Source organism: Amphiura filiformis, chromosome 4, assembly GCF_039555335.1.
Source record: "Amphiura filiformis chromosome 4, Afil_fr2py, whole genome shotgun sequence".
Classification (NCBI taxonomy): Eukaryota; Metazoa; Echinodermata; class Ophiuroidea; order Amphilepidida; family Amphiuridae; genus Amphiura; species Amphiura filiformis.
Genome location: NC_092631.1, coordinates 4341443 through 4355244, shown reverse-complemented (window position 1 = coordinate 4355244; position 13802 = coordinate 4341443). Strand labels below are relative to the sequence as shown.

General features: G+C 36.8%; 1 protein-coding gene across 1 annotated transcript in view; it reads left to right on the top strand.

Moving 5' to 3' along the window:
• The window catches only part of LOC140150482 (dynein beta chain, ciliary-like), an 87298-nt gene that overhangs the window by 19188 nt on the left and 54308 nt on the right, over positions 1 to 13802 (top strand). The window contains 14 exon segments of the mRNA XM_072172507.1: positions 949 to 1017; positions 1672 to 1736; positions 1739 to 1797; positions 2935 to 3435; positions 4185 to 4370; positions 4610 to 4756; positions 5719 to 5973; positions 8026 to 8195; positions 9361 to 9473; positions 9476 to 9582; positions 10511 to 10828; positions 11224 to 11511; positions 12200 to 12445; positions 13006 to 13230. Coding sequence (XP_072028608.1) covers positions 949 to 1017; positions 1672 to 1736; positions 1739 to 1797; positions 2935 to 3435; positions 4185 to 4370; positions 4610 to 4756; positions 5719 to 5973; positions 8026 to 8195; positions 9361 to 9473; positions 9476 to 9582; positions 10511 to 10828; positions 11224 to 11511; positions 12200 to 12445; positions 13006 to 13230 — 2749 coding nt within the window.

Sequence of the window (13802 nt, the reverse complement as noted above, 5' to 3'; positions counted from 1 at the left end):
GTAATTATAGAATATTTTTTCTTTGGTTTTATGTTGTGTTGGGATGGGTGAGTGTATGTTTGTGTGTGGGGGTGATGTAGGGTGTGTATCCTTGTTTTTGAACTATGTCAGTTGAAGACACACATATGACAAATCTCTGTGTAACAGTAGAAGGAACCACAGACATCCATGCTTCCTGGAAGGTATTAGTAGATAACAAGTAGCATAAAAACACATGTAAGCAGTTTGAGGTGTAAGGAAAATCTGCATTCAGTGGTAAAACTCTAACAGTCTGTGGAGCTCTGTGGTAAGGCAAATGTTTATGTCCACTGTCAGGCAATAAAAATTCAAGTGTGTATTTCTGTCCATGTTTGCACGTTATATATTGATTTTTGTAGGATGGCGTGTGTGTGTTTATCAACATATAAGAATCATAATGTTTTGTAAGACTTATGGGATGGAATGAGCTGACATTGGTGAGAGGGAGTAACATTGGATATTTCCAATAAGGAAACCAGTGTCTTAGCTGGCCACCCATACACAAGCATGTTGCCCCTGTGACAGGCAAATGTATAGTAATGCCATCGATAAATGCTTAATAATAGGCAAAACTCATGAACTATAGCTGTTGAAAAAAGTTTTATTAAACTGAGAAAATTAAATTCACAAATGAAGGTCTTTGTAACACAATTTAACTCAATTGAATACTCGACAGTTTTATTTATTCAATATTTTTTGATGTGTAATAAACTCAATAGCTAGCTAAGACTCGAGCATTAACACAAACTGCCTGCTCCTTTTATGTAGCAATTCGGGATATCAATGAAAAAATTAATGTAATGGGGACTAATCTCCCCCAATGGTTATGTTATTTATTATTGCAGTGAAGAAGTGAGGGTAACCCTGGTGAGGTAACTCACTTGTAATGATTTGATTAATGGTATATTGTGTTGTTTGATGAACCCACAGGGTGCTCCAAACAGAAGATGCAAAGGGCGTATTTGCAAAGTATGAAGAAATGATGGAACTGTTATCAAAGTAAGTATAAACCCTGGTACTCACTTAGTAGCTCTTAGTTACTTTGTGTTTAGTGACCATATATCATGCATGTAGTATATGCAGGGCCCGTGCAGATCCTTGAAAAGCCAAAAAAGTCCTTGAAAGTACTTAAAAATCAAATTCCCTTTTCAAGGCCTTGAAGCCAAACCCAGGAGCAGTATGAATACCTTCACCTGTTTTTGTATGTATAAGGTACTTGAAAATTAATTTTTTGGTCCTTGAAAAGTCCTTGAATTTGAAATAGAAGTGGCTGCACTCACCCTGGATATGACTTGAGGGGAGGTGTCTCCATATATCATGTAGGTAGAGATGAACTGCATTTTTCAAACTCAATGAGCACATCCCATTTCCAAAAAAATCCTTGGAACAAGAGTGTCTATGGAGAACGGCAAAGATAAAAGCATGTCAATTCCCTATTTCTCATTTTGAAAGAAATTAATCTCTTTTTATAATACTGTAAGCCTATTTAAGTCACATTGACTGTAATATCCTTTCAATTCTATGTTATGTAAACAAGCCATCTATGTGAAAGACAATAAATAAAGTCATTCAAGCAGTACTTAAACATATTTTTAAAATTTACGAGATTCATTTATCACTTTCTCTCTTTCTAACCTCATTGTCATATAATAGGTATGAAGAGAATGTATACAAGGATTGGATAGCCACAGTAGATGAAACTTGCGCAACAACGCTCAATTTCCCCTAATCATAAGAAATCAAGAAACCAACCTCATTGCTGTCAACTTTGACCCCAAGGTAAAGGGTTATTATTATTTTATCAATGTGGCCTATGCACTGCTGGGCTTATTGCAAAGTACTGAAAAAACTCGATAGTTAACATATGTGCTTACTATCGAGCGCTTTTAAAACATGCAAACATGAAGAGCCCTATCCACAAAAGTGTAAAGGGTTTTGAGCAAATCATCGATACACATAGTTATATAGGAACAAGTAAACCTGCAAATGTGTGTGTCAACCCCATTAGCTCAGTGGGTAAAGCACCGGACTTTGATACAATTTCATGTTTTCAAAAGCGCTCGATAGTAAGCACATATGCTAACTATCGAGTTTTTACGGTATTTATATGTTTCAGCAGGAATTCTGTTTAATGCTCCAGGTGAAGCCAGATGGACAGGCAGGGATGTAAATCTTCCAGAAATATTTGGAATTCCGGAAATGGGGCTATTAAAATAAATTATTTATGGAATTGGTTGATGGTATTTCAACATAAAAAGTGCAACAAATTGGGTTTTTTTTGGGGAGGAGGGCAGGGGTGATATATGACTTTATCCCCTGCCATGGTATATTCCCCTGACAAGCCCTTATACATTTTCAATGTTGCACATAAGCGCTCGGCCACTTGGCAAAGTGCCAGATTGATTTTCAGAAATTGGTTACCCATTTACATCCCTGGACAGGAATGATATGCGCATACGGATATGCTTTATGTGGACGATCCTTCTTACTTGAATTTGTTGAAATGCTGTATTTTGGTAATGTGGTAGGGTAGATTATTAACAAGTCTACTACTGTTTGGGCCAGAGAGAATACTTGAAGCAGTCTTGTTGGCAGCTACATCTAGGTAATAGTACCTGGAAAGCTGTTGGAGCAGCATAAGAAGGTAGTCTGAGGTATAGTTAGAGAGACAGTTTACTGTCATTTTAAACATAAACTAGGAATTTAGATGGATGAAAATCCCACAATCTCTTGGCAGCATCATGTTGGTTGACACACATGCATGCACACACAGACCATTTTGTCTTTTGTTTCTTTTTATTTCGTTAAATAGCTTTTTTTGATTCTTTAAAGTAACAAGGTGTTATCACAAAATTACTTTAAAAGGTCTTGTTGAATTCTAACATCTGTTATTATTGTAATTTTTGTTTTTACCAGTTGGTAGCTGTGCTTCGTGAAGTCAAATATCTGTTGATCCGAGGCAATGAATCCATACCTGAAAGCGCCAACACACTCTACACCAAACATGAAACCCTGCGAAAATATGTTGCCAATCTCGACCTCACAGTAGCGTGGTATAATAAGATCCGCGAGACCGTCCTTGAGGTTGAATTCCCCCTCATAGATGGCCAATTGGTGGATATAGATAAAAACCTGGAAAGAGCTGAAAAAGATCTCAACTGGAATGGCGATGGTGTTTGGGAGTACATTCAACAGATACGGGATCAGGTGCGAGATTTGGAGAAGAGGGTCCAGCAGGCAAAAGACAATGTGGATATGATTAAGAAGATCATGGAGACATGGGCCAAGAAGTCTCTGTTTGACAGGAAGGAGATGAAGGAGCAAGCCCTTCTTGGACTGGATGATAGGGAGGAAAGATTGGCAAAGAGGTACAAGGAGATCCAAGAGTCGGGAGAGAAGATACATGGTCTTGTTAAGGTAAGATATCGAATAAACCTATCTTGGTGAAAACAAGACTAAATCTATATCTAATTGTGAGCTATTTTCATAATAATATTAAATTTTATGTAGGTAAGATATTGAACAAACCTATTTTTGTGAAAATTAGACTGAGTCTATAACTAATCGTGAAATATTTTCAGAGCAATATTAATCATTTCAATGGGATTTTGTTCCAAATGATTTTGATTCTGATGATTTGTATACTGTGCTCAAAATGTATCCAAATACTTACACAACAATATCTTAAAGACACTCAACCCAAAGTACCAAATAAAGTTATCATTAGATAGTTAATTTTGTTCTGTGTATTTTGATATCTCATTTGGCATAATTCAACTTTATTTCCCCCCTCCCCCAAGTTATACCAAATTGAATGAAAAAAGAGAGCATTTTAAAAGTGACAAATTTTGGGTATTTCCTCCTTCAGGGTCATTCCTACCAGCTATTCTAACTTGCTCATAGCATGACAGATCAACACTCACTCGCCGTGTTCATAATTTAAATTAGCTATGTACGCTTTGTTGGCACCCTCCATCCACATATTAGTATGCTATGGACTCCCACACTATGCCAAGTTTGTGTTATATATGCTATGTTATGTTGGCGCCAATATTTTTCAATCGCCATACCAAATTGTGGGGATTTTGGCAGGGATGGTTAAACGGTAAATGTTCACTGATAGACCCCTGGTAAAACCATTTTTCATGTTGATACACATTTTACAGGAAAACATGCAGTTGTTTAAAGCAGACGCTGCAATGGACACATGGAAAGCCTATGTAGATTACCTAGATGATATGGTGGTAGATGGCTTCTTCAATTGCATCCACTGTAGTCTTAACTACCTGCTGGAGAACTCTGATGTCAAGACGTGTAAATCTCCACTATTTGAAGCCAAGATGGAACTACAGGTAGGAAAGAATGAAAACATGATATTTTTTGCTTTGTTAATGGAATAGATGTTTGCAATTTTTTCTTTTTCCAATAGGCCTGTAAGAAAATATATTAAGTTGCTAAAATTGTATGTCGTGAAAATATTGTGCTTTACAATTTGCTACATAATTGCCACCAAAATACAACGTGCTTAATTTGCTCGAGGGTAAATAATGATAACAAACACTTTAAATTTATTTATTATTTTCTGCTTCAGCTTCCAGATATGGTGTTTGTGCCATCATTGGATTATGGAGTCTCTGATGGTTTTTATGATTTACTCGAGATGCTCGTAAGCGACATCTACAAAATGGCGTCATTGGTGAAGAGACTGGCAGAACACAATGGCATGGAACATTATCAGGTAGAATTCTTGTTCTAGACACGGCTTTGAAATAAAACTTTTAAAAAGTTTCATTATTTCTCATTCTTAAGGGAGCTGACTCGGATGCTACACCCTTGCAGGAAAATTGCTCCTGTGTCAACTTAATCATATAAAGAAAAGTATTTTGCCCATTTATATTAAGAGTCGTGTAGGAATTGTAACACATTCTCAATTTTGCCAGTTTTTGATTTTTTTTAGCCCACAAGGAAGGTGCTATGGTTACCAAACTTTCAGTGGTTGTAAATAAGCTTAATATCAAATTTTTCTTGCTAGGAGTTTTGGATAAAGTGTTTAAAAAAATCTTATTTACAACCCCTGAAAGTTTGGTAACCATAGCACCCTCTCTGTTGGCTAAAAAAAGTCCTAGAATTCGGGTAATTTAGTGTTTCTAGAATAAAATCAAGAAAACGCCAAAAAGTACCAACATTCCTTTATATAATTAAGTAACACTAAGTTAGAAAATAACCTTAGTTTCTGTGATATATTGGCAGCAATATGCAACTTCAAACTTTTATATACAACTGCTATAAAGGAGAGAAAATTAAGTTTTAATACATTTTTGTTTTCAAAAGTTTGGATATTTTGAGAAATTAGCAAAGTGCCAAAACCCCTTCCCTGTAGTAATTCAATGGAATTTTGAGAAAATGCTTTTTGGAAAAATGAAAACTTAGCAAGGAAGGTGTTCTCTTTGACACATACATCCTATATCACTTTCAAGGAATTCTGTGCATGATACTGTAGCCGATGAAGCCACCTTAAATGGCATGAACACATTAGGCAGCTCTGTCATACACTCTCTAAAAAAGATCTAAAATTCATACTCCCCCTGTAGAAGATAATTCCAAAATCTTCCAGGGGGGGGTGAACTTTAACTGGATTAGCCCAATTACCAAAATAGTCTATTATTTGAACTATAATCTTGGATGAATTTTCTTGAACAGAGTGATCTGGAAGATATGTTAGAGCTCTCCGAGATGCGTCAAGAACTGATGGACCGTGTGCAGACCATCATGAGCAAAGCCCAAGAATACCGTAATTCCTTTGACAACTACGCCTATCTGTGGGTGGATGACAGGAAGGAATTTATGCGTCAATTCTTGCTCTATAATCATGTGTTGACGACAGAGGAGATTGAAGCGCACGCTGAGGAAGGAGTTCCCGAGTGTCCGCCTACGCTGGATCAGTTCAAGGAACAGGTGAGTGTCACACGCTAAATGAAAAACAGAAAAGCATCATACTGTAGTGTCTGTAATAAATGCCCACTCTAATAAACACCTCCCTGCGATATTTCAATAAAAAAGTGACCAAAATGCAAACATTTCCATGCCATATTGTATGATTAAGCTGAATACTTGCATCAGTGCTGGCCGTCAAGATCACTAAATTGCATGGACAAAACCTATTCTAACTTATGCTGAGAATTCCCCCCCCCCAGGGTGTTTATTACAGACCATTGATGCAGTATGATAAAGATTAAGTCTGTTAGAGTGAGATCAAGTCTGCTGTTGTCAACTACCGTATTCGTCCGAGTATATAGTCCCACGTTTGAGTATAATCCCACCCCCCATTTTTCGAAAAATTTCAGAAATTGTAAGTTTATTTTTTTCGGTTTTGGAGTGTCCCTGGACCTAGACCTAGATGCTAGGATCATTCATGGTTGACCTAAAAAAAAAAAAAAAAAAAATTTCAAGATGTTTTGTATTTTTAATATGAAAATTGATAATTTGTATTCATGTCATACTCTATTAATGATTTCAAAATGCATTGAATTTGAATGCATTTTGAAATCATTAATAGAGTATGACATGAAAACAAAGTATCAATTTTCATATTAAAAATACAAAATATCTTGAATTTTTTTTTTTTAGGTCAACCATGAATGATCCTAGCATCTAGGTCAGGTCCAGGGACACTCAAAACCGGAATTTTTGTTTTGTTTGAAATTGAGTATAATCCCACCCCAATTGTGAAAATTTTTCACATAAAAAAACGGGTGGGACTATACTCGGACCAATACGGTATATAGGTATTTTTGTGCGTCAGCAATTGTTGAATTTCTATCTTTGAAACATGTTTGTATAGTATTATGTAAATTTGCCATCAAAATGATACCATGAAATCCAGTAGCATTTTTGTAGAATCATGTAGAATAAGTTGAGCCTATTATTGAGGCAGACATTAACCTAATCAATGACTGTATGAGTGAAAATTTTCGCAAAGGCTAACTTTTCACGCTTTCCATGTTCAATACAGCTATTGTGAAAAATGAAAGGTCTGTGGATGAAAACTCATGAATTTAAGTTCAAAATCGGCAAAGGACAAAAAAGTTAAATGTGCAAAAGCTCTCAACTGTCGTGTATATGCCAATGTCCTTTGTACAACTGTAATAATATGGCGATCTTTTCCTTTAGACCACCCTCGCTATATAGGGACTAAATTATTACTTTTACATCAAGGTTTATTTTTGCATCAAGCTTAAACAGTTGCCAAACACTTTGAAGTCAAGGTTTAATGTAGTGGAAAGAGGGCAGGGCTTCGATAAATGAGGGAAATTATGGGGTTAAAAACAAGGTTAAAACAACTATTTGAAAACAAGTGAAAACGGCCATTTTGCTAGGAAAGTTTTGCCTCAAAAAACAATTTAAAAATTATCGGAAAAGCAAGAAACATACCTTCATAAAATCAGCATCACTTCCGTCACATAAAAAGATGATCAGATCAGTGGATAGTGGCAAAGAATTTGTGAAATGAAGTAATTTTGTAAATAAAAATACATTGTATTTGAATAAATGCAGAATTGCGTCACAGAGTAAAAAACTGTCAAACGCGCTTGAAAACGCTTGATACGCGAGCGTAAATCACCGTCAAAACGAGCGTACATCAAGCGCCTGTGCTACGCGAAAGTTTTTGAGTTTGCATCACCGGTTTTGCATTCAGCTCTTTTACGTCAAAAATTGCGATAAAAACATGGATTTTGGAACAAAATAAAGCTTGTTCGACAAAATAAAAGGTATGTTTGTATAGCTAAGAACATGTTTAACCTTGATGCGAAAGTTTAATTTGATAAATTCGTAATTTTAACCTTATATAGCTCGGGTGGTCTAAAAGAAAAGATCGCCAATAATGTCATATTTAATCTGAAATTTACAGTGATTTTTGAGATAACATACTGATGCATCTGTGAATTCTAACCTGTAATTTTTGGTACTAATTTTGTGTTTTTTTATTATGTGATTTTATCCTTTTAGGTTGATTCTTACGAAAAGATCTACAGTGAAGTTGACGAGCTTGGTGCAGTTCAAGTATTTGATTGCTGGTTCCGAGTTGATGGTAAACCGTTCAAGCAAGCCTTACTTAACATCATCAAGAAATGGAGCTTCATGTTCAAACAGCATCTAATTGATCACGTCACAAATAGGTAGGGTAATCAATTTATTTCTGATATCAATCGAGCAAGCAATGTTTTGTTACAGTTTTTCAACTTTTTATGTCTTCTTTATTTCTTTTTGGCAGCCAGATGAAAACGTCAGGTGACAAAGAATTGACATTTTGGTTTCTATTTTAACGCTTTTATTTAATTAATCATGACCGTATGAAGTCACCATGCATCCTAACCCTAATGCTGGTTTCATACTTTCCTGCCGCTTGCCGCTCTGAAGATGATTTTGCTTCACTGCGCAGTCGCACCAGAAACACTAGCGGTGACCAGCAGCAAGCCGATATATTGATCACTCCACCGCATTGCCCAAGCGACTGCACTGATGGGAGTTGAATTCAAGTCAACTTGGAGCGGTGCCGCTCTGACATATGAGAACAAAATACGAGTCATGCCGCTGCAACTCAACGGTGTGTATAACGCCCTTGGGGGGGGGTTTGATCGGAGGTGCCCTTGCTCGCCCCTGCCTGCTGAAGGAGGAGACACTCAGCCTGTAGTATTTTGTTGCATTCAGGGCAGTTAGGGATAAGGTGAAAAAAGTTTAAAATTCTACGTACTTATATCTTACTGAGATTTTTGTACATTCCTAAAAAGTTATGGATTTTCAGTACAATATGTGACGTATCAAGTCAAAAGGAGACACTTTTGGTTATCAATTTTGAGGTTTTTATATATCTTAAATATAGAGATATTTTGCTCTACAACACCGCTTTTCCCCAATGAAATCGGACATTCCTAAGCGAAGATATTGAGTTCGTAAGTTATGGTATTATAAAATTGGAAATTGAGATATCAGCCTTTAAAAATAGTATTGACAATGTTGAGAGTAGGAATTACCTTGAAAAATGTCTCAAAAAATACAAGATGCCAGTTATATTCCGGTCTGAAACTATCAGATAATATTTTTAACATATAATAACATCACAAATTCGCAACTAACTCAAATTGTGAAAAAATCACCCCTGGGCAGATTTTTGGCTGTTTCTCCATTTACGATCCTGCCCAAATGTGTCTCCTTTTGACATGACACGTCACATATATGGTTTCTAAAATTTTACAGTATAGCTGCAGGGAATCTATTGTCTTAATAAAATGTAGAGAACATCATTACTTACAGAGTGTTAATTTGTGTTGTGTGTTCATATAGCTTGAGTGAGCTTCAAGAGTTCATCAAAGTTGCCAACTCGGGGCTGACGAAGGAGGTAGAAGAAGGTGATTATATTGGTCTGGTGGACTGCATGGGTCATCTGATGGAGGTTAAAACTCGCAATCCAGCACAGATCAGATGTTTGAGCCACTTAAACAGACTATAGAGCTCCTCAAGACATATGATCAAGAAATGTCAGAGGAGGTCCACACTCAGTTGCAGGTGAGAATTCTTTAGCTGCATCATTTTGCTATGAAACTTTTAACTATATTTCAAGGGACATTTCATGATTTTAGCATCCACTTTTTAAGGTACCGTTATATAGATATACATTAAAAAGCTTATTTCCAAAATCTCAGTCGATTCAGACATTGAATTTGTGAGTTATGCGTAATTGCATGTATTACAGTGTCCCATAGTCGGATGATAGTCCACTGTGTTATAATTTCTGTCTGTCGACAGATGGAAAATAGAATTTGGACAATGTCTTTGTCAAACAACCAACTCTCTAAGACAGTTTATGCACACAAATATTACATAGCTCTAGGTAAATATTTCTTTGCAGTAAGTTTGGGGTGAGGCTATCCCTTTAGTTTAGCATGTTTAAGGTATCAAAGTATAAACGACTGGATAAGCATATTATGGCCTAGCTGCTCTTATGGCAGAATGCAGTAAGCTAGCTGGGCAATACCAAGCATCATTCTGCAATGTGCGAAGTTTGCATATGCAAATTAGGGTGGTTTGGAAAAGTTTCCTTAATCATTCACTTACCAAATTAGTTTACCATTATTCTATTCACCTACATGTTTGGTTGCTGCATTAAATAGAAATTCATATCCAAACTTCGCGTTGCAGAATGATGCACTTGGAATTACCCAGATAAAAGATGAGTCCAAATTTATCAAATGATGTTTTCTACCTTACATGAAAACTTATCATCCAAACATTTTTATTACAAGTTTGAGTAAAATTTATCCAATAGTTTGGGTATTAGAAGCAAAAATGTGTATTGCAGAGGTCCATAAAACAGGGACACACTCTTGGGGTGGTAGACCACCCTGTTGCTGCACTTTTGTCCATGGTCACATAATAATCTTATGTATTTGATTTCAATTTTAATTTTTTTTGCTTCTTTAATTTACCATGGTAGGATCTACCTGAACAATGGAACAACACCAAGAAGATCGCCATCACCGTCAAGCAACAGGTGGCGCCGCTGCAGGCCAACGAGGTGTCAATCATCCGTCGCAACTGCACCTCGTTTGATGTCAAGCAGCACACATTCAGGGAGAAGTTCCGCAAAGAGGCTCCATTCATATTTGACTTTGATGAACCCTATGTCACCTTAGATAGATGTCATGCAGAGATTTTTGCCATGGAAACTGACATGAATAAATTACAGGAATCGGCTGGATTGTTTGAAGTGAATGTGCCAGACTATAAACAACTCAAGGCCTGCAGAAGAGAGGTAGGTCTGATCTCCCTCCCAATTAAAAGCAGTATATGCAGATACATTATTTTACTTTGAGAGTAGTAAAATGTAAAACAACAGTCTCTGTTGTGCTATTTTGTACTTAAGTATATATGGATCCACACTACAAATACTTTCCCCTGGTATGGTAGCCAAATGCAATTTTTTTAGCTGTAAAGAGACAAGTGGATTCATATGTACAAGATCTAGGTAATCATAAGATGAAAAAAGTGTATGCTGAAGTATAAAATTTGGGATCAATAATAGGCTAATGAACGCGTATTACTTGTTGCTCGAGAAATTAGACAAAATAATGCATGTGCGCTGTTGTTGATGCATCTAATGCACGAGCCCTGATGATTCTGAATCTAACATGTTCTGCATTCCTCCAGGTTCGCCTCTTGAAATTACTGTGGGACATGGTCACAATAGTGCGATCAAGTATAGATGACTGGAAGACCACACTCTGGCAAGACATCAACGTAGAACAGATGGAAATGGACTGTAAGAAGTTTGCCAAGGACATACGGAGCTTGGACAAAGAAATGAGAGCATGGGATGCATATGGTGGGTTGGAAGGCACCGTCAAGAACATGTTGACGTCATTGAGAGCTGTGAGCGAATTGCAGAACCCTGCCATTAGGGACAGGCATTGGCAGCAGCTTATGAATGCCACTAAGGTAATTATTGATTTTAATCCAAGATTTACACTAGATTGTAGCATTAGCGAGAGATAAAGTACAATTATCTTCAGTCAATGCAGAATGTTGATGGGAGATCATACACTTTTCAGAATATTCTTGTTACGATATACAAAAATAAGGAATAGAAACATTGTAGTAAGATTTCAGATTTATGATTGATTCCGACAAAGGAAATTTGGTTATCAATGGGGAGACTGGTAATCTGACATCCTCACACAGCCATCTGTATCATCAAACCAACCAATTGCAAACTCTATACTGTTTTCCTGACATTTCTGTGTGCTCTGGAATTGGCCATTTTGGCCATCGAACTTTGCCTGTTTTTGTGCCTAAATTGGTTGTTTGGTTTATTACGTCTGCTTATGTGCACAGTGATTTTCATCACTTGTTCTATTGCACTTTTGTATTCCCATTGATCCCTGCTGTTTTTGCAGGTTTAACACTTCCGTGGGCCTTGGAATTGGTCATTTTTGACTTTCAAACTTTACCTACTTCTATGCCTACATTTGTTGTTTTTTGTCTCCCTATGCGTACTGCCTAGTCTGTATATTACTTGTTTTCCCACGTCAAGTTGGTGTACCTTGCTCTTTTTCTTTCCAGTTATATGATATATGTCAACCCACAAGATAATAATTATGGTAGTTTTTTTTATGAATAAACATAGGTGAAATTTGCCATGGATGAGAACACCACCCTCTCAGATTTGCTGAACCTCAACCTGCACAACTTTGAGGACGAAGTCCGCAACATTGTAGACAAGGCCGTCAAAGAAATGAGTATGGAGAAGGTGTTGAAGGAACTGGACTCTACGTGGACAACAATGGAGTTTGGCTATGACAAGCATCCTAGGACCGGTGTTCCCATGTTGGTTGCCGATGAGGAGTTAATAGAAACACTAGAAGATAATCAAGTAAGGCGATATCATTGTATTATTGTCACACAGATTTATAACACTGGTTATCTTCTCAAGAGGACTTTTACGAAAATGCGCGACCATGAAAACATACTCAGCCAACCAATTTCTGTGTATTTGATCACGCAGTGGACATCGCATTCAATATGGTGTGTCAAGTAAAAGCAATACGGTATAAGATTGGGGTGAACAATCATACCATGCCATGCTCTCATCGGACGTGCTGTCGCTAGTGTGTGATTTGTTGTGGTGTTTTTGTTTACTGCATGCGACATCTTTCCGAACTAATTTTCGAAAATTTCCGATTATCTGATGAAATTTTCTATTAGTTTATTACAGATAATATTTTGTAGTCATCTCTTTGTGCTACATAACAGTCCAAGCCACTTCACCTTACTGTAATTATGTAGCTATATATTCTACAAGGAAATGTAGCTATATGTTTGTCCACGTTATCCTGAAAAGCTCTTTCAATTGCATGAGATTTTCTGTGATTTACTATATTCGATAACTATTGTGTTGAAACTTTGTACTTTAATTTGTTTTTGACATAACAGGTTCAACTGCAGAATTTGATGACCTCCAAATATATTGCCCATTTCCTGGAAGAAGTATCTGGTTGGCAGAAGAAGCTGTCTACAGCAGATTCTGTCATCTCCATATTGTTTGAAGTCCAAAGAACATGGTCACATCTTGAGAGCATTTTCATTGGGTCTGAGGATATCCGTAACCAATTGCCGGAAGACTCCAAACGATTTGATGGTATAGATACAGATTTTAAGGTACGTACAAGCTGTATCAAAATGATTGGTACCCATCAGTTTTCATCGATAATGGATGAGCTTGACACATCAAAATTCAACATAAGATTCAAATAATTTGTAAATGAATTGCAAAAACAAGTCATAAACTATACATTCTGGACATTTCAAATGTATCCAAAAATGTATTTGGAAGAGGCAGGATTTTCAATAAACATCAAAAGTGATGGGTACCAATCATTTTGATACACCCTGTATAATGTTTCTTATTCACCTATGTATGCAACAATTTTTTGTGCTACTATTCCCCTAAATTTGGGCATGGCTTCATAAGCACCTGATATTGCATCTTTAATCAGTGATGCCAACGCCGCGCCTTAGGCGCACAATTGGGCTACTTGGCGATCACTTGCCGCTACTCAAAAAAGCATGCCGCTACTTGTCTAAAATTGGGCTACTTTTGCCAGTCTCAGGTCAGCGGCACTAATTGATGTATTTTCCTTTCAATTTAGCCGATTTATAAAGGTTTTGAGTCTTTGAAGCTCCAAATTGAAATTACAATGGGTTTTTTGACCATTTATTGATCGGTCAGT